Source organism: Marmota flaviventris, chromosome 13, assembly GCF_047511675.1.
Source record: "Marmota flaviventris isolate mMarFla1 chromosome 13, mMarFla1.hap1, whole genome shotgun sequence".
Lineage (NCBI taxonomy): Eukaryota > Metazoa > Chordata > Mammalia > Rodentia > Sciuridae > Marmota > Marmota flaviventris.
This window is the reverse complement of record NC_092510.1, coordinates 101,338,429-101,356,671: the sequence shown is the minus strand read 5'-3', so window position 1 is coordinate 101,356,671 and position 18,243 is coordinate 101,338,429. Positions and strand designations below refer to the sequence as shown.

Below are 18,243 nucleotides of genomic sequence, written 5' to 3'. Positions count from 1 at the left end.
GCTTGAGGGCAGGAAAGCAGTAAAGCTACCCCCCACAACATCAAGAACCTAGAATATGCCCCACAAAGAAGCAAAGTTCAGAAGTCATTCCCTGCAGCTCCAGACCAAGTGACCTTCAAGGCACTTCCGAGTTTCCCCGAAGAAGACCTCCTACATGGTGACCAGGCACCCCACCTGGTACCAGGTGTGGGGAGACAGAGCCACCCCTCCTGCCCTCCAGGAGCTACCCAACAGTGAGATGCTCCATGCCCCACTGCAGGGGCTGAAAAATGGGTACCAAATGGGGTCACAGCACCAGGTTTGGGGGACAAGTGGGTTTCAGCTGCATGCCTGGGCAGAGCTGCCCAGGTGCTGTGGTCAGAAGGATGCTGAGGCTGGATCAGGGCTGGCTGAGCAAGAGCAGTGGCTGACTACACTCTGCCAAGCACAAGGGGAAAGAGCCAGGGCCGTGGGCGGGCCAGCACTGGACAGAGGAGACAGGGGTCCAGAGAGGGAGGGGACTCATCCCGGCTGCCCAGTGGGAAAAGAGGCAGTGCAGGCTGTGTGGGCGAGACAATGGTGAGGAAAAGGTGATGTCCTCGGCTTCTCACTTAGGGTCCACCCGCCTCACTGCCCCTCCACAAGCAGGGCCTCGGCTACTCCACAGCAGGGGCTGAAAGTTCAGCCAGTGAAGTTAGTGGCCAGGGGCTCCAGGGCCGGGAGAACTCTGAAGGGGCATGCTTAGGCACCAGGTGTCACCACCTGTCACCAGGCATTACCAGGATGGGGCCTAACCAAAGGCCTCGGGAAGACGGAACTTGGGAGGGTGGGCTCCACACATGGATGAACCCTGTGGGGGCCCTCCCACTGCATGCTTGCCTGGCTGGGCAGGGCTGGGAGTTGCAGGTTTCCACCTCCACTGCTGGCTGCTGGGCCACCGCTCTGCACTGGGCCGGGGACAACGTCCTCAGGAGGCCCCCCTGTGCCTCCACACAGCGTACCAGCCGCTCACGGAGGCCTCCCCCACAGGAGGCACTGCATGGGCCGAAGTCTCCAGCCAGCCAGCTGAGGAGCAGGAGGAAGTGTCCAGGCTGGATCAGGGGGCAACGGGGAAGAGCAGCAGGCCCTGGCCAACATGCTTCTCCCTCTAACTCCAGATGTCCTGAGCTGTCCTCCAGAGGCCAGGTCTGCAGGGTTGCCCTGCACACCAAGCTAGAGGACAGATGCACAGTGGTGCAGGCAGGCAGCTGCCTCAGTGCTCCACCTAGCAATGGTGGCCTCATTCCTAACAGTATATTGCAGCCAAATGCTCCTGCTGGGCCAGGAGGAGCACTGCTCCACCAGCACCCCTGAGCCACCCACCATTCTCCCAGGTCCCCACCACCTTACAATGAGCATCTCAGCTCATAGCAGACTCAGACAAGGCTGACACTACCTCCCTATCTGTCCCGAGTCTCAGTGTCCCCATCTGCAAATAGGAGTCACCAACAGAATCTGCCCCACAGGGCTGACATCAGTACTACACAAGAACAGGCATAGAAGCTGCCCAGCCCAGGCCACCTGGGCCCCAGCAGCCAGGGGGATGGCCCAGCACAGCACTTACTATGGGGGGCACGGTGCAGGGTTGCAGGACTCTGGCCATGAGGGAGGCTGGGGGCTTTCTTGGCACTGGGCAGTCTCCACCCACTGCCCCCGGGCCTGGTCCAGGCAGCCATAGGACACCCAGCGCAGTCCTGCAAAAGCAGAGCAAGGGCTCGACCACCTCCACGTAGGGACAGCAAGGCAGAGGCGAGCCCCAGCCTGGGCCTCACCTGCCCCACAGCTCACCGAGCAGGGCCCGCGCATGGGGGCCCACGCCCAGGCTGCCTGCTGCCTAGGCTGGAAGTAGGTGAAAGTGACGTTGGGGAGGGTGAGCTTGCCGTGCTCCTCGCTGTGCCGCCGATACACCTGTGTCAGAGAGGGGAGCCCAGGGACTGTCCAGTGGGCTCCGGAGTCACCATCATGGTCACCTGAGTGGGAAAGCCTCTCCACACTCCAGTCCCCCAGCCCCAGGCAGGACAGCACAGCAGATAGGAGCTTCAGGTAGCTTTGGGGGTGGGGGTTATTTACCAAGGGAACTAGGAGGACTGGGGCAGGGAGTTACGGGAACATGGAGCGGGGAGTCCCAAGTTGACGGGGGCAGACTGCAGTGTTACTCAGGAGCCACAGCAAGGCAAGGGGCACTTCAGCAGAGGGCCCAGGCAAGGGTCACACAGACCAGACCAGCATGTGCCTCCAGAGTGGGAGCTGAGGCCCATGGCCAGCAGGAAGGGCCAGGGTCCCAGGGGCTTTGTGGCTGCCCAGTGGCCTAGCTTGACCCTCAGAGCTGGGAAAGGCTTCAGCAGGGTTCCTGGGCTGTTTGCACTTCAGGAAGTGGCTGTGCCCAAGAAAGGGGCCAGGCAGGAATCCAGGGCCCAGAGGAGGTCACACAGTGGGAGGTGACATGCAGTATCTGCCCTGTTTGGCTGCCTATCACAGCCCACCTGAGTAAGTCCTGACCTGTTGCACCTGGAGGGGGGCCCAGGCTGCTGGCAGAACTACCTGTAGCCAATGATGGGGTCAGTGCTCCTAGGCAAGGGAAGGTAGGCAAGCTGAGCCATGTGGGGAGGCAGGAAAGGTCATGGGGACCTGCTCTGGCCTGGGCCCTGAGGGAACCCTGCTGACTCCCCAGAAGGAGCTGCTGAGACTCTGCCCCTCTCTGAAACCCTCCAGGGTGGGTTCCACTACACTAACTCCAGTCGACACCAAAGAACTAGTAGGATGCAATGCCCCTGTGCTCCCTCCACACCAAGGACCACTCCGCTGCCCACACCCCAGGAGGAGTGGAAAGCTAGCCCTTCACTTCATATGCTCCCTGCAGAGCCCTCTCACCACTCCCAGAGCTCCAGGCCCTCCCTGGGCACCAGGCACAGGCAACTCGAGTTGTCTGAGACGCTAAGCCTGGGGCTGTTGTGCTTTCGTTTGGCCCACCACAGGGCCCACCCCCTGGTAGGCCCCCGAGGGGCCACTGAGTGAGAGGGAACAGATGGAGAAATGAACCCAGCTGGAGCCACTGAGAGAAGCCCCACTGGCCTCCCTCAGCCCTCCTGGGGACCTGAATCTCCATGTCCTCCTGGGCTGGTCCCCAGATGCGGATTTCCTCCAGGTAGGGCAGCTGGTCCTCTGTGAGGGTTACTCTGTACTCCACACGGCTGTCCTCCAGTAGGGAGGGGTAGGTGGTGCTGGGGGAGATGCTGCCATTCCCAGCCACAATGTAGCGCCCTCGGATCCTCATGGCTGTGAACAGAAGGTGGTTGGCACTGCAGAGCAGGTGCCGCCCCTCACAGGTGGAGCTGCTCACCAAGAGGATGCCTCCCTGCACAGTGGGGGATCTGGGCTAGGGAAGGGTGGAGGTGACAGCAGGGCAAGTGGGCAGGAGGGGCGTTCTGCCAACAGGACGCAATCTCCATGGCCCTGTCCACCACCCTCGCCTAAGGAGCTGGTCCTCTTGGTGTCTAGTCGGGTGAGACTCTCGGTGTGCACCCCTCTGCCATGGGCACATGCATCCTGCTTAAGGCTGCCCCACAGCACTGGCTCTGCACCTCGTCCCAGAAGCTGGTTAGGGCCTCAACCTCTGCCCCACCAGGTGCCCCCACGAACAGAACACACATGGTTCGGAGCTCAAGGACCCCAAGACAAGCACCCCCTTTCAAGGGCTCAAAGGTCAGGAGGAGGCACACTCAGAAAACAAAGGCCCACCATAGCCCTGAAGAGTACACAGGTGGCCTTGCCCAGAGCTGGCCTTTGCCCTGACCTGGAGAGAAGATGTCTGTTTCTGGCATGGGCTGGCCTTGCCAGAGCTCAGGGTGGGGCTGACACACCTGGCAGGCATAAGCCAGGGCTGGCTGCGCAGAAAGAGCAGCCAAATGATTAGGGAGGGGCTTTGGGTCCCCTGGAGGTTCATCATCCAGGACAGCCGTCACTCATTCACTGAACAATCACACCTGTGAAATGAAGCCCCTTCCCCAGAGTGAGAGCAGCTGTGGCTGGGAACTCAGGGAGTTCTGGGAGCCCTCCCAGTGAACTAGCAAACCCCAGTGGCTTAGGGAACCCCTGCACCTGAGACTGGTGTCAGAAGTGAGGGCCTTGGGACTGAGATGATTGTTCAAATGCAGTGGGCCTCCTCTCTCGACTCACCCAGGTGCGTGAAGAGTGGCCTGTGGTTGACTATGTGCACGTTGGTCATGTTGGGTGTGACCGTCAGGAAGGTGGCATACTCTAGAGAGAAGCAGAGCAAGGTCTGTGTGGGCCTCGTGTCACCTACCTTACTACAGGAGCCTCCACAGCCAGACTGAGAAATTCTAACAATGCCCCAGGCTGCTTCCAGAGGCAGTAAGGCCTCCTCATGTCCTCAGGGCCATGAACACCAGGCTGGAGGGCTGGTGCTGCCCCAGCCGGGTGCAGGATCCTAGGTCCTCCAGCCCTGGGGGACACACCAGGGGAGGCAGGGCTCAAGTCCTCCAGGGACCACTCAACACTAACACCCCTCCTATTCCCTCGCCTTGATGGTGTTTCCTGAGTGGGAGGAAAAGGCTGGCCCACCACAGGCTGCACAATGACCTATTTCTCCACATCACAGCTCATGAGCCACTGTTACTAAGGCGCAGCAATCCCGGTGGCCATATCATCACCATGGGAGAATGGCAAAGTGGGGGAGGCAAGCTGGGACCTGGGGAGGCTGGGGGCTGAGCAACCCTCCCTGAGGCGGCCCTACCTTGAGCTCTACCAGCCGTGAAGGAGCCCTTTTGTGGGCTGCACGTGCTATTGTCCCCTCCACACACATGACATGCATCCCACACCAGCCGGGAGTCCATCCTGCCATCGCAGCCAAATGTCTGTAAAGGGACCAGCGGAAGGGGGGTGTCATGGGAGGTGCTGTTCTCCCAGACAGCCCTGTGGCTCCAGGACCGGGGACTCATACAACCCTCAAGTCAACACAGGAACAGGGCTTAGAGGGTCAAGCAACTGGCTCAAAGCCCCGGCATGGCCCTGCCCAGGCTGACCCCAAGCCCCCTATCTCCAGCACCCCTCCCCTACAGACCACAAGGCAGCTCCACTGCAGCCAGCACCCACAGGCTGCCCCTGGAGTCCTCCCACAGGCAGAGGTAGGCCGTAGGCCACAGGGGACACAGGGCACTTGAGCTGTCCACACACACCCACCCTGCAGCTGCCAGACACACACAGGCTCAGGGCCCCGTCCTCCCGAGGGCCGCTCGGCACACACCGAGTCCCATCCAGGAAACGGTCTCCACGCCTCACAATGAAGCTCTTGCCAATGGCCCGGCACATGTGTCTGCACAGAGCATCCCCTGGGAGGACAGAGTGACAAGAAACCCTGATGAAAGAGGTGGGAGGGAGGGCAGTGAGCTAGGCCAGGAAGCCCCATGGGGACCATGCTGCAGGCTCCCACCTGCCAGCCCTGTCTAGCTAGCTACATCCTCACATCTGGGCTCCAGGTTTCTATCCTGTCTCTGTCCCGTCTTCTGAAGCAACGATGATCATCATCTGATTACTGCTGTTTCTGAATTATAAACCCAGAGCACACTTGGCATTTCCCTGCATGACCTCCCTGAATCTGTCCACAGAGGGAGATGCTGCTATGGTCTCCATTTTACAGATAGGATAACCAAGACTTGGAGATGAGACCTCACTGCTCATCTGCTGGCGAGGCCAGGCTAGGCCACAATGGAATCCCTGGTCTGCAGCATGCCAGAGGCTCACCCTGGATCCTGCTCCAACCAGCAGTGTGATTATGGTCAACTCTGCTACCTGATAGGGGGTCTCCAGGCCTAGCACCCCTGTGCTCCACAGCCCACCTTGACTGTACTGTGCTGCGGCACCCCAGTGGTAGAAGGAGGGTATGCCTGGAGAGAGGTACAGCGGCTGGCCATCTGTCTGGGCACACTGCTCCGACATGAACTCCAGCTGAGTCTTCTCGCAGGCCTGGTCAGAGGAGGCAGAGGACAGGCTCTGGTCACAGGAGCCAGCAACCACCTGCATGGGGGGAAGACGTGGGGCAACCCAGCCCCATTGTGCCTTGACTCCCTTCTCTGAAGAGTGGGGGCAACCAGAGCACCTGCCTCTCTGCTGATGAGAAAATTCTAGAGAATCTGTAAGAGATATAGGGCAGCAACAAGAAGAGGGCAGGGGACAGTAGTGCTCTTGGGACCACTCCCAAGGCCTAGCCTGAGAAAACAGGGCTTGTGGTGTTCCTTGCCTACCAGGTGCATCAGGAGCGGGTCCCAGAAAAACTGAATGCTCAGGAACAGAGGCCCCAGCACCGAGCCCCAGTGCCCAGGCAGGCAACCTGGCCACTTCCACACTGGAGAGAGAAGGACTGGAGTGGACCCCCTGGGCAGAGACACTGAGGTGCTGCCCTCCCGGTAGCTGCCCTGCAGAGACCCTCCTCTCAAAGCCTGGGGAGGCCTGGGGAGGCCTGGGGAGGCCTGGGGTGTCTGCCTGAGAAGGCGGGGAGGGAGCTGTCACCACAAAGCCAGGGCCAAACCCAAACCCAGGCCACCCAAAGCAGCAGGTAGGTTTTAAGCAATGTGAAAAGAATCATGCTACCATTCCCACCAACTAGGATGGCGAGAATAAAAGAGCAAACACACACAGAGCAGAGCACGTGCTGCTGGAGGGGGTGTGAGGCAACTGGAGCCCTCACTGAGACACTGCTGTCTCTGAGTGATAGGATGCAAAAGGGACTGGGCACTGTGGCACTTTTAGAAGATCACACAGTCACACAACGATTCCCTTTTAGGTATTTGCTAGTCTGAATGTTGAGTTTCCCCCAAAGGCCAGGGGCTGGAGGCTTGGTGCCCAGGTGGTGCTAGGAGAGGTGGGAAGCGCCTAGGTCAGTGGGGCACGGCACAGAAGGAGATATTGAGACCCAGCCCCTTCCTCTGGCTATCTTTACTTCCTGGTGCCATGAAGCCACAGCTTTGCTCTGCTGCATGCTCCCCACCATGATGGTCTGCCTTGACCCTGGTCCAAAGACAAGGTCAAGTGACTGTGGACTGAAACCTCTATCTCGGGTGTTTTGGTACAGCAATAGAAAACTAAATGACAGCCAGGGCTGGGGTTGTGGCTCAGTGGTAGAGCACTTGCCTTGCATGTGTGAGGCACTGGGATCGATCCTCAGCACCATATAAAGATAAATAAATAAAATAAAGGTATTGTGTGCAAATACAACTGAAAATATTAAATAAATAAATGTTAATGGGTATCCCCTGACGTCATGAAATACATGTAAGTAGTAAAATGGTTAATAATAATTAAAAAAAAAACTAAATGATAGTATTGCTATGGTTTGGTGATCATGTCCCCCTCCAAAATTCATCTTGAAACTGAATCCCCAAAGCACCAGTATTAAAGAGGTGATAGGATCATAGGGCTTGGCCTTGTGAATGGGGTGGCACCCCTGTGAATGGACCAGGTGAACCATGTAGGCCCTTTTCCCCTTCCTTCCCTTCTGCCATGTGAGGGCCCAGTGACTCCCTCTGGAGGATGCAGCAACAAGGCACCATCTGTAAGATGTAGAGGGCAGCTCTCACCAGACACCAAACAGCTGGGCCTTGATCTTAAGACTCCCAGCCTCCAAGACCATGAGAAATAAACTTCTGTTCTGCATAAACTACCCAGTCTGGGTATTTGTTATAGAAGCACACATTGACTAAGACAGGTAAATATAGTCAAGAGAACAGACCACAGAGACTCCAACAAGCACGTGTGCAAGCTCACTCATATGGGGAAGACCCCCAGCAGTCAGAAGGTGGAACCAACCCCAGTGTCCTTCAGTAGGCATCGGTGAACAAAAGGTGTTCCATCTTAGGGGATGCCACCCAGCCTCAGAAGGGAAAGAAGCACTGACATGCGCTGTGACGCAGGTGAGCCCTGAAAAGCGCTCAGCAGAGAAGGCCAGGCACCAAAGACCACACAGCTTTGGTGGCCCCTGCCCGGACCCAGAACAGATGGAGCTGCAGAGGCAGAGAGTAGACCAGGGGTTGCCAGGCAGGGAGGAGGCCAGAGGCCGCTCACTGAGCAGAGTGAGCTCTGAGTGATGGAAATGCTTGGAACTTGACAGAGGGAGTGGCCCCTGGCACGAGTGTGCGGGACGCCATGTCATGCACCGTAGCACTGCTGACTGTGTGATGCAATTCACCACCACACAGACATGGAAGGGCCTCATGCTGGTGGTGGCATATTCTTAGGGGCAGCCCTCCTGCAGGGGTGTGCTCTGCAGAGGGAGGGCGACCGTTCAAGTCCCTGCTGGTCACTAGCAGGACTGTCCTGTGTCTCGCACTGTGCTCCCAGTGTCCCTCTCCAGAGTGAGGTGCGAGCCTAGGTCAGCCAGGGCAGCCCTTTGGCTCCCCGAGGCCCGCCGTCTCCCACCCTGCCCTCCTGGCCCCAGCCAGCTGGCCTACCTGGGTGTTGCACATCTCGGCCTGGAGGTCAGCCCCGACACACGCACGCCCTCCAAAGGCAGGTCTGAAAGTGCCCAAGAGACAGGGTGAGAAGTGACCACTGCCCCAAGCAGGGAATGGAATGCAGGGAAGAGCACCCCTCCTCACAGTACCTGGGGTTACTGCAGCGCCGCCTCCTGGTGACCACACCTCCTCCACAGGAGCGGGAGCAAGGGCTGCGGGGACCCCAGCTGGACCACTGTCCATGCACTGCTGCCACGGGGGTCAGCTCTGCCAATGAGCGGCAGTGACCCTTGGAACACCACTGCAAGACAGGGCAGCTGCCTCTCCACCCTTACATGGGGGCCCCAGACCCCAGGAACCACACACACACCTCACACTACTTGGGAATAAATGCTAAAGTGACAGGTCAGGCCAGCAGCCCAAGGACAGAGGATGGGTCTAGACACCCAGTGAGGTGGCTCGGGGAGCCCTGGGGGAGATGGCATGGCAATAAAAGGGCGTCAGGGCAGAAAGTGCAGGCTGCACCATCAGCCGGCAAACCTTCTCTGTCCAGTGGAGTAAAACGCGATGCCCACGCCCAGAGCTGGAGGAGAAGGTGGGCTGTGGCATGATGCCTGGGATCAGGGACCCAGTAAACCCCACATTCCAGACAGATGTGGCCAGGGCAAGGCTCCAGACTCAATAGATCCCACCACCTCAGCAGACACAGAGCAACCTCCCTCTAGGGTGTTGACCCCACAAACCTAGAAACCCACCCACCTTCCAGGCCCACAGAAGGCTGGGGTGAGTCACAGACAGGTGACACCTATGGTGCCCATGAGGCATACCTCCTGACGTGACAAGGTGGCCACCAGGGATAGCTCCAGGCTCTCTGCCTGCCCCCTCCCTTAATGAGCTCCTACCCCTACTCCAGGAGATGCCCTGCGAGCACACACACACACACACACACACACACACAGAGCTGGAACTTTCACTCCTTGCTCTGACCTTCTCCGTACCACATTCTGTCCCATCAAGCAGGGGAATGAGGCGGCGGCTGCAGCTACCTTGGTCCCGAGGGTCTGTGTGGCAGGAGAGAGCCTGGCACATGTCCTAACAGGGAGTCAGGTGGCCAGCTCAGGGACTGCCCCGTCATCGTCCCTCCCAGACCATAGGGCACACTGACACAACCGGTACTGCTCCATGGCTACTGGTGGGTGGCCTAGGAGGACAAGGGAACCTGGCCGGGCCAACCATGTCTCTTGAGGCCCACAAAAATGTTTTAATTTATTTTAAAATCAGATTAAAAATAAATGGTTTAATAATTTTAATATATTTGTACTTAAAATAACAAAAGTTCATGCATTTCATAAAAATACTAGAACATATTTTTTAATATTATTTTATGGGGCTGAGGTTGTGGCCCAGCAATAGAGCACTTGCCTAGTATGTGCGAGGCCCTGGGTTCAATCCTCAACACCACACAAAAATAAACAAACAAAATAAAGGTATTCGTCCATCTACACTAAAAATATACATATTAAAAAAAATAAGGGCTGGGGCTGAAGCTCAGTGGCAGAGCACTTGCCTCACATGTGTGAGGCACAGGGTTCAATCCTCAGTGCCACATAAAAATAAACTAAAGGCATGCTGTCCATCTACAACTACAAAAAAACAGTTTTTAATTATTTTATGAAGAAAAGGGCTCACCAGGGCAAAAGGGCCTGGGGTCCCTGAGTGTCCTAGGCAGCCTGGGGAGGATGTTCATCTTTGGGGGTGTCTATCCCCTTCATCTCCCCACCCCCTGTCTGGGACATGTGCAGAGGCTTCTGATAGAAGGCCACTCCCTCCAAGAAGACCTCTGTGCTTAGCAGCAGGTTGAAAGCCCTTGGTGGCCGTCTGGGGCAATGCCAGGACCAGCTACATAATTTGGGGGCCCATCCAAACACATGGGTAGGGGCTTTTGTTCAAAAAATTTTAAGGATTTCAAGAGGCACCTGACAGCATTAAACCAAGGGGACTGTGGAATGGTCCCTGTGTGATGCCACCAGGCAGAGGTGAGCTGGGAGGGGCCCGGCCCTGGCCAGTTGGACTCACCAGGCCCTCCCTGGTGAAGGTGCAGGCAAAAGCCCCTGGGCCAAAGGCCACCTGGCACTGCTCATCTGCGCCATAGTAGAGGCCTGGCTGTGCATCCAGCAGGTGGTCCTTGGATCCAGATGGTGACTGTGGTGGGTCCCATGCGCAGGGCACCCGTCCCAAGCTGCTGTAACAGGCCCTGGCTTAGCCCCAGGGTGGACACCAGGTGGGGCTGGATGGAGAAGGTGGGAACAGGGGCTTTGGCTGGGGTGTGGCCAGTTGGCTTGGGCCGGCAGGCACCAGGTGGAGGTGGGTGTGGAGCAGATGGAGGTGCTTTGGAGGATGGAAGAGGGGGCAATGTGACAGATGGACCAGCACAGTGGATGGAGGGGGAGATACAGGCTGTTGGGGAGGCTGGAGGGAGGGGAGGATGGGAGGAGATGGAGGCAGATGAAGAAGGCACACTGAGGAGTGGGTGCAGGAATGGGGTGGGATGGATGAGTGGGTACAGAGAAGCAGGAGAGAATGAGGGAGTGGGGCCTGCTTAGGAGTAGAAGGGGTGGGTGCAGGAAGGGATGAATGCAGGGGCCAGGAAGGCTGGAGCAGTCCCAGGACAGGAAGTAGGGGTGCTCACTGTGCGGATGAGGCCTGTCTGATAGGCAGGGCAGTTCAACCCTGACAGGTGGAGGGTGGAGCCTCGAGGTGGGGAGTTTGTGTGGGGGTGAGGAGGCTGTACCTAAGCAGGTGCTTCAGCTGCCGGCGGCTGCACGTGGACCACTCCAGGCCCCCATGCACTGGCACCACACCATCAGATGCCATCACATGGCCACTGGGCTCACATTCACTGCCTGGTGCACCATCATGGTCAAGGCCAAAGCTGGGGGACAAGCAGGCGGTGGGAATAGGGGGCGTTGACATGGCATTGGGGACAGCAGGGGAGTTTCTGGCCTTGGGGCTTGAGGTAAGCCCCAGGCCGTCTCTCTCCTCCCAGCCTAGGGAGCTTTTGAACCTGGGTTGACCTTTGGTCCTGCCACCTGATAGCTGGGCATGGCTGAATGAGTCTTGCCCTGCCTCAGTTGCCTGCCTGGGCAGTGGGGAGATGCTGGCCCAGAAGGGTGTCTTGCACCTTTTTTGGCTAATAGATATCAAAAGGCTATCACCACATGCAGGCAAGCTGATCCACGGTGTTACAGATCTGCAGGGAGCAGATGGGAATTGTGGGGGCGGGGGCTAGGGGGCCTTGGGAGCTGCCAATGAGGCTTCCTTCCTTGGGGCTGGCTGCATGAGTGTTCAGTGTGTAGAAATGCATAGTGTGCATATACAGTAGAACTAAAAGTTCAAGAAGACATGACTGTCCCTTCCCTTTCTAGGCAGTTGGCTTCTAACCACAGCACTTTAGATGTCTCTGTGCTATTGGACTTTTTACAACAATCAGGTATCAGTTCCATATATATATATTTTTTTAGTTTTTTTATTTTTTTAGTGCTCTCCATATATTTTTTTAAAAAAAATCAAAAAGAAAAGAAACTTACTACCCAGGTAAACGCTAATAGATAGGAACAAAGACCTACCCACAAGAATGTATAATGTGGGCTGGGGTTGTAGCTTAGTGGTAGAGGGCTCGCCTCACATGTGGAAGGCACTGGGTTCAATCCTCAGCACCACATAAAAATAAAATAAAGGTACTGTGTCCATCTACAACTAAAAAAAAATTTTTTACAAGAATGTATAATGTGCCTAACTGGAAAAATTTGGAAACATCCTAAATATCCAACAAGAGGGGATTCCTTAAATAATTGTGGTGCATACAAAAATGTTAGAAACCTAGGAGAAACGTTTGAGATGTATTTTAAATTGAAAGGCAGGGTAACAAAGCAATGTATGTCATGATCCCAATGCAGCAAATACAAATTATTTTGCCTACCCTGTGTGAGGCCCTGGGCTTAAGTCCCTCTCTAAGTGAGGGACTTGTAATAATTTTTACAGCTTGTTTTTTAAAAATATTTTAAAACTGTCAATGGACCTTTATTTTATTTATTTATATGTGGTGATAAGAATCAAACCCAGTGCCTCACACATGCTAGGCAAGTGCTCTACCACTGAGCCCCAGCCCCAGCCCTACAGCCTGCTTTTTTAAAACCTGAATTTTCTACAAAACTTAGTTTAATTGCTAAGTTGTTTTGCTTTTGGTGGGTTCTTTTAATCATTCAGTAATCAAGAAGTGTCAGATGTCCCTATCTCGCTCCTACCCTTCCTATTCCAGTGGGTCAGAGGAGCAGGCTCCTATTGGCAGGTTCTGCCATGCCCACTGCCCTCAAGACCACACCCTTCCATCCTAGGGACCCAAATCAGCTCCCTGGCCAGCTGGTGGGGCACATACCTGTGCCCAATCTCATGGGCAATGGTGACCCCCAAATCGAAGCCAGTGTCCTCTGTGATGAGGCAGCTCCAGGAGGGGGAACAGACACCCCCCAGCTGGGTGACCCCCCGAACTTGTCGGTTGCCATCAGGCAACTCCAAGTCGAACCTTGGCAAGAGAAGAGTCCAGGTGGGCACTGGTGCTCACTGCAGCCAGGCCACATGTGAAGAGGGCAGGAAGGTCAATGGTAGGCAGAAGGCCTGGCCCTGAGGAGCCCAGCTACCTGGTGATGTAGAGGACCAGGTCGGCATGCCCAGGGTCTGTGGCATCCACAGGGTTGATGGTCTGGCTCCACTCACAAACGTTCAACAGGGACGAGGTGATGTTGGCTGTGATGTTGGGAGCATCCTGGGATCAATAACACAACCCGCTTTTTAAGGATGGTGCAGGCTGTGGGTATGTCTCCCACTTGGTCTTCCTAACGACCTGGCATTGCCCCACATTACAGGTGAGAAGCTGAGGTTCCAAGAAGCACAGCCGCTCACCACACCTGAGAGCCAGGACATCCAGAAAGGGAGCAGGTCTGCCTGGCTGACAGCCTGCACCTGGTCTAGAGCATCCACAGGAAGGTCAAGAGGATAGGGAGTGCTGAAAGCACGTCAGGCTCAACTCAGTAGAAATCCACCTTGGTGCCTACCTTGGTCTCTGTGAGAATGATCAGCTTCACCAGGTGCACACGGAACTGAGCCCCCAGGGACGGGTCCCTCAGCAGTTCTGATCCCTGTTGGAGGACAAACAGGAGAGGGAACACAGGGGTGGGAAGAGTAGGCTTTGCTCTAGGGGCCCTGTAGAGAGAGGGCAGGCAAGGGTGCTCCATCAGCATGAGGAGCCAGTCCAGTAACAGTTGGGCAGATGCCCTTCTAGGAAGGCCAGTCAACATAAAGAAACCCACATGCTGGGGGAAGCAAACTGCCCTTAGCCTGGACTGTTCCGCACACACAGCTTCTCTCAGACTCTTCATCCTGCCCTTTCTACATCCACCTGCCAGCAATACCTGTCCTTCCTGCTTGAGGCCCCTCCTCCCCCGGAGCCCTCCCCAGCCACACTCCCTCTCCTGCTCCTGCTGGGGGTCCCTGAGTCAGGTGCAGCTCGAGGTCCACACACTGCTGTTGTTCATGCCAGCTTGTCTTTTAAAGGACACAGTCCCCAAAACAGCGATGGGCTTATCACTGTCCTGAGCTTGAATCCAACCTCTGCTGCTTCCTAGGCTTGTGTTCAGGATCCTGTTCACTAACCACTGAGTTTCCGCATCTGTAAAATGGACATAAAGCCTTCCCTGGTTGTTGGCAGACTCAGAGACAGGTAGCTACGAAGTACTTGGCAAAAGTGGGTGCCCTGTGCTGACAACAGCCACTACCACCCTGGGCAGCATCTGGGCATGGGCAAGTCCCACCTCACCACCTAGCTGTCCTCAAGAAACATAAAGGACCAGAAGGAGCCTGTGCTGGGTGACTGGATTTCAGTATATGAGAACTGGAGAAAGGGATCAAAATCTGAAAGCAACTGTTTCAAACAATTTATAGGAAAGACTTTTCACTGAGAAAACATCACTGTCAGGGCTTAGGCCTATACAGCTTGTTCTAGATTTGACCATGCCTATAAAGGGAGTGACCAACAGGTGTGGGTGGCTGCACCCAAGCCCCCTGCAGGATGAGGGGTGCACAGATACCACCTGGGTCAGAGCGGGCTTGGGAATGGGCTTTGGGTAAAATGACTAGATGCAGAGGGGGACTTCCCCTTTTGTCCAAAATAGGTGATAAACCTGAGGCTGGGACCAGATGAACCTCCTCTAGCCCACCTCTGGAGCAGACCAGGGACAGAAGGAGACCAGTTTCCACTCACCATCTGAAGCTCATTTCCTAGATGTTCCTAAAGTCCAGTTAGTCAAATTCCTAAGACCAGTTCTTAGTAGCTGAATCTACCAGGTGGTATGCTGTCACTGCACCCTGGTGGGTAAACATCATGCGCCAGATTGAACCCTGAGGTTTGCAGGGACTGGCCCCTAGCCTGGAGTGGGTGTTCTCAATGCCTGTTCCATGTGGCTCTCTAGTGGCTGGCACTTCCTTCCACAGGTCTGTTGGGTTAGACTTGATAACTAAGTGGGTGAGATCATCTTTGCCTGACTGGCTGTTCTGAGATGACGGTTTGTGGAGTGGTGTCCCCTGCCCTCCCTCATCCCTGTAAGAAATGGAAAGGGGCCTCTCCACTGACAGACTGTCTGTTTAGACTTCAGACTGTTGATCTGCCCTGCTTGTTCCTGAGCAGGAGGCGGGAACTGAGTGTGGGAGCAGAGGCTTGTGAGCAGCCTGCACCTCCAGAGTAGTGTTAGGAGGATGGACCCCGGGAGGAGCAGACTCGAGGGCAGCCAGAGGCAAACGGTCCTAATGGCAAGAGGCTGTTGTCGGAGCTGAGAGGTTCTCAGACCTCCTCCACCTCTGCTGCTGGAGAGGGGGGGGAGGAGGAGGGAGGAGGAAGAAGACAGCAGCCAGGCCTCTCCCTGCTCCAGGCCCCCAGCTGGCCCCAGCCTGAGCTCCAAATCTGTATTCCATCCACTGAGCCCAGCTCTAGGGCACTGTGTCCAGAGGCTCCCAAGGACAGCACAGAGCCCCACCAGAGGCCTAAGCCATATCCCACAAGGGCCAGCGCCTCCATCCAGGACTCACAATGTTGAGGTTGGTGAGTACGTAGCGTTCTGTATCCTCCTGGTGAGCCTGGTGGACATCGGGGCCCACAGCCACCAGCAGCTCCAGGTGCAGGGTGCCCCCTGCAGCCCGTCTCCGTCTCTGGAGGCGAGGGGAGGGACGGCCTGGAGTGGACGGAAGGCCGAGGGTGAAGCTTCTGGAAAGCAGGTGCTGGGGAGCTAAAAGAAGAGAGGCTGGCAGCTTGAAAAGCTAGCTCTCAGGAGCCAGAAACCCATTTCACACCCCCACTGGGACCAGGCCTTCTGGGACACACAGGAGGGTGGGGCCAAGGAGGAAATGCCAAAGGCTGTCTTGTCCACTGGGTCACCAATCCAGGCACCCTCCCACTCCCTCGGGGTCTATCCAAAGCCCAATACCCTCCTCTGCCTCGTGTACCTCACTCAGGGCACAGGTTAGAAAAAAGGTTCACCCCCAAGATGGAAAAAGCTCAAGACACCACTCTTCTTGCACCCAGATACAGACTACACCATCCTGGACTGGTGGGTAGCAGACCCTGGCTGTCCTGGGGCCACTGTGTGGGCCTAAGTAGCCACATTCCACCTCTGAACCACCAGGTCCCCATTTGCAACAAGGGAACCTCAGTCCTGCAGTCCTGGGTGGGGACTACAAAGGTGCATGCCTGGGAATGTGCCTTGTAAACAGGGAGGGGCTGCTCAAGGTGGGCAGTCTACTAAATAGACAGCTGTTGGCCACATGAGCCCCGGCACCATCTCCTACACTGGGCACTCCCCTGCATCCTAAAGATGCCTCTGTGATGGCGGGACATTTTGCAGAGCCTCCTTGGTGTTGGAAGAGTCAGTCCCTCTGCTGAGCTCTTTATGGTGTCCTACCCTCTCTTTCCCAGTTGTACCTTGTACAGACTCTGGGACTGTGGGCCTGTGGATCAGGTGCGGCTGGGCACTGCTCCAGTGAGACACCAGCTCCCAGTGATGCCTCTTCACTGGCTGGACATACAGCCTCCCGGCACCCACCAAGATGTCACCTTCCTACAGAAGAAAAAGCAGCCTCCAGCACACAGCACCCACTCTCCTTGGAGGATCACCATATCCCCTGCAGGAGAGGCCCTCTGGGCTATCAGCACTGGGCAGGCCTTGCCTGAGCCCTCTCTGAGTCCACATCCAAAACTCATCTTCATGGAAGGCAGGAAGCCAGGTCCTCCTGGACTGGGCTTGCTGCCCACCACATGCTGCCAATAGCCCCTGCCCACACTTCAACCTCTGCTCATGCACACGGCCCTGTAATAAACCCACATGGGATCCCAGGCATGAGGACAGAAGCATCTCAAGGGACCAGCAGAGCCCATGTCAACAGGTTGAGCCTGAATGGCATCTTTCCTGGCTCTGGCTGGGGCTCCCAACTCAGGGACCAGGGTGCAAAACAGTACAAAACAGCTCTGTTTGTGGAAAGATTGTTGTGCTGTAACATGGGACACAGTGTTTTCCTTGTAACAACCCAGGTGGAGATGCAGAGGCCCAGCTGCAGGGAGTAAGGAGTGGCAGGGCTTCCAGCTGCACTCAGAGCCCAGGTTCTCATCTTTCCCAGTAACCTGGGGTCCACAAAGCTGGGTTTGTATCTGGCTCTGCCACCAGCTAAATGGGTGGCCTGTTTTTCTGAGCCTCCATCTCCCTCCCTGGGGTTTGATATTAGGCAAAGATGGGATGCAGTGTCAGGTCAGAACATTCAGCCTTGAGGCAAGGAATTTAGGGAATTTGCACCCTGGGGCCCACCAGCCACACCCTCAGCACCCTATCCCTGTTGCTGTCCCAAGCTCCCACTCACCAAGTGGGAAGAACTGTATGTGACCCTGGCCACTGTGCCCTGCTGCCCCAGGGCACAGCCTCTCATGAAGCAGTGGTGGGGGGCCCCCTCAGTAGCCTCAAGGAGGTGTTTACCACCCCCTCACTGGTAAAGGAGGGGGCCAGGAGGCCCAGCTCATGGTAGAAGGAGAAGGACCCTCAGAGAGCAGAACATAACCCTGCAGTGCAGCCCCCCAGCCCATCCGCACAGCTGCAGGTAAGTGGGGCCACCATGAACTAGGGCACTGTGGAGACAGGAGCCACTTCACCAATTCCTGCTCGCCCACCCAAGTCCTCCTACTTTGACAAAGGAGAGTGGGTAGGTGCACAGGCCTGGAAGCAGGGCCTGGGTGTGAGTCCTGCCCTCCCCATCTAGAGGACTGGTGGACAAGTTGCCTCTCCTCCCCAGGGCTCGCCTGGGGCTGAACCCGTGCTCAGCAAAATGGACTTGGCCTTGAAACAGATGTTTCAGTAGCAATGTCATGAGCCCTACCGAGAGGGAAGAGACTCCTCATGGAGCCTCCAGCCTCCCTGAAAAGCAGGAGCCCAGGACAGCCTCACTGTCTCACACCAAGGTAGCCCAGAAGACTCAGACCCCAGGCAACAGTATCCTGGCCCAGGTAGGGGCAGATGTGGAGCAGCCCCCTTGCCCCAGCAGTCCTCCAGCCAGGCCCCAGGCAAACCACAAGGAAGCCAGGGCACAAGCAGATTGGCCCTAATCGCTCCCCCTGACCACTAGCCCACCACGTCTGGCCCCCACCAGCCTTTCAATTGAAGTCATCAGGGTC

At 56.5% G+C, this 18,243-nt stretch overlaps 1 protein-coding gene across 1 annotated transcript in view; it reads right to left on the bottom strand.

Annotated features, from left to right (window-relative positions):
- Nucleotides 1-18,243, bottom strand: part of Adamts13 (ADAM metallopeptidase with thrombospondin type 1 motif 13) — a 32,633-nt gene that overhangs the window by 10,168 nt on the left and 4,222 nt on the right. Inside the window, exons 3-20 of the mRNA XM_071600416.1 lie at nucleotides 16,510-16,645; nucleotides 15,621-15,817; nucleotides 13,595-13,678; nucleotides 13,181-13,305; nucleotides 12,919-13,065; nucleotides 11,275-11,415; nucleotides 10,560-10,722; nucleotides 9,471-9,575; nucleotides 8,633-8,784; nucleotides 8,481-8,544; nucleotides 5,874-6,051; nucleotides 5,218-5,366; nucleotides 4,772-4,892; nucleotides 4,195-4,275; nucleotides 3,113-3,294; nucleotides 1,791-1,926; nucleotides 1,583-1,712; nucleotides 859-1,044 (exon numbers count right to left, since the gene is read on the bottom strand). Coding sequence (XP_071456517.1) covers nucleotides 859-1,044; nucleotides 1,583-1,712; nucleotides 1,791-1,926; nucleotides 3,113-3,294; nucleotides 4,195-4,275; nucleotides 4,772-4,892; nucleotides 5,218-5,366; nucleotides 5,874-6,051; nucleotides 8,481-8,544; nucleotides 8,633-8,784; nucleotides 9,471-9,575; nucleotides 10,560-10,722; nucleotides 11,275-11,415; nucleotides 12,919-13,065; nucleotides 13,181-13,305; nucleotides 13,595-13,678; nucleotides 15,621-15,817; nucleotides 16,510-16,645 — 2,477 coding nt within the window. The remainder of the gene's footprint in view (nucleotides 1-858; nucleotides 1,045-1,582; nucleotides 1,713-1,790; nucleotides 1,927-3,112; nucleotides 3,295-4,194; nucleotides 4,276-4,771; nucleotides 4,893-5,217; nucleotides 5,367-5,873; nucleotides 6,052-8,480; nucleotides 8,545-8,632; nucleotides 8,785-9,470; nucleotides 9,576-10,559; nucleotides 10,723-11,274; nucleotides 11,416-12,918; nucleotides 13,066-13,180; nucleotides 13,306-13,594; nucleotides 13,679-15,620; nucleotides 15,818-16,509; nucleotides 16,646-18,243) is intronic.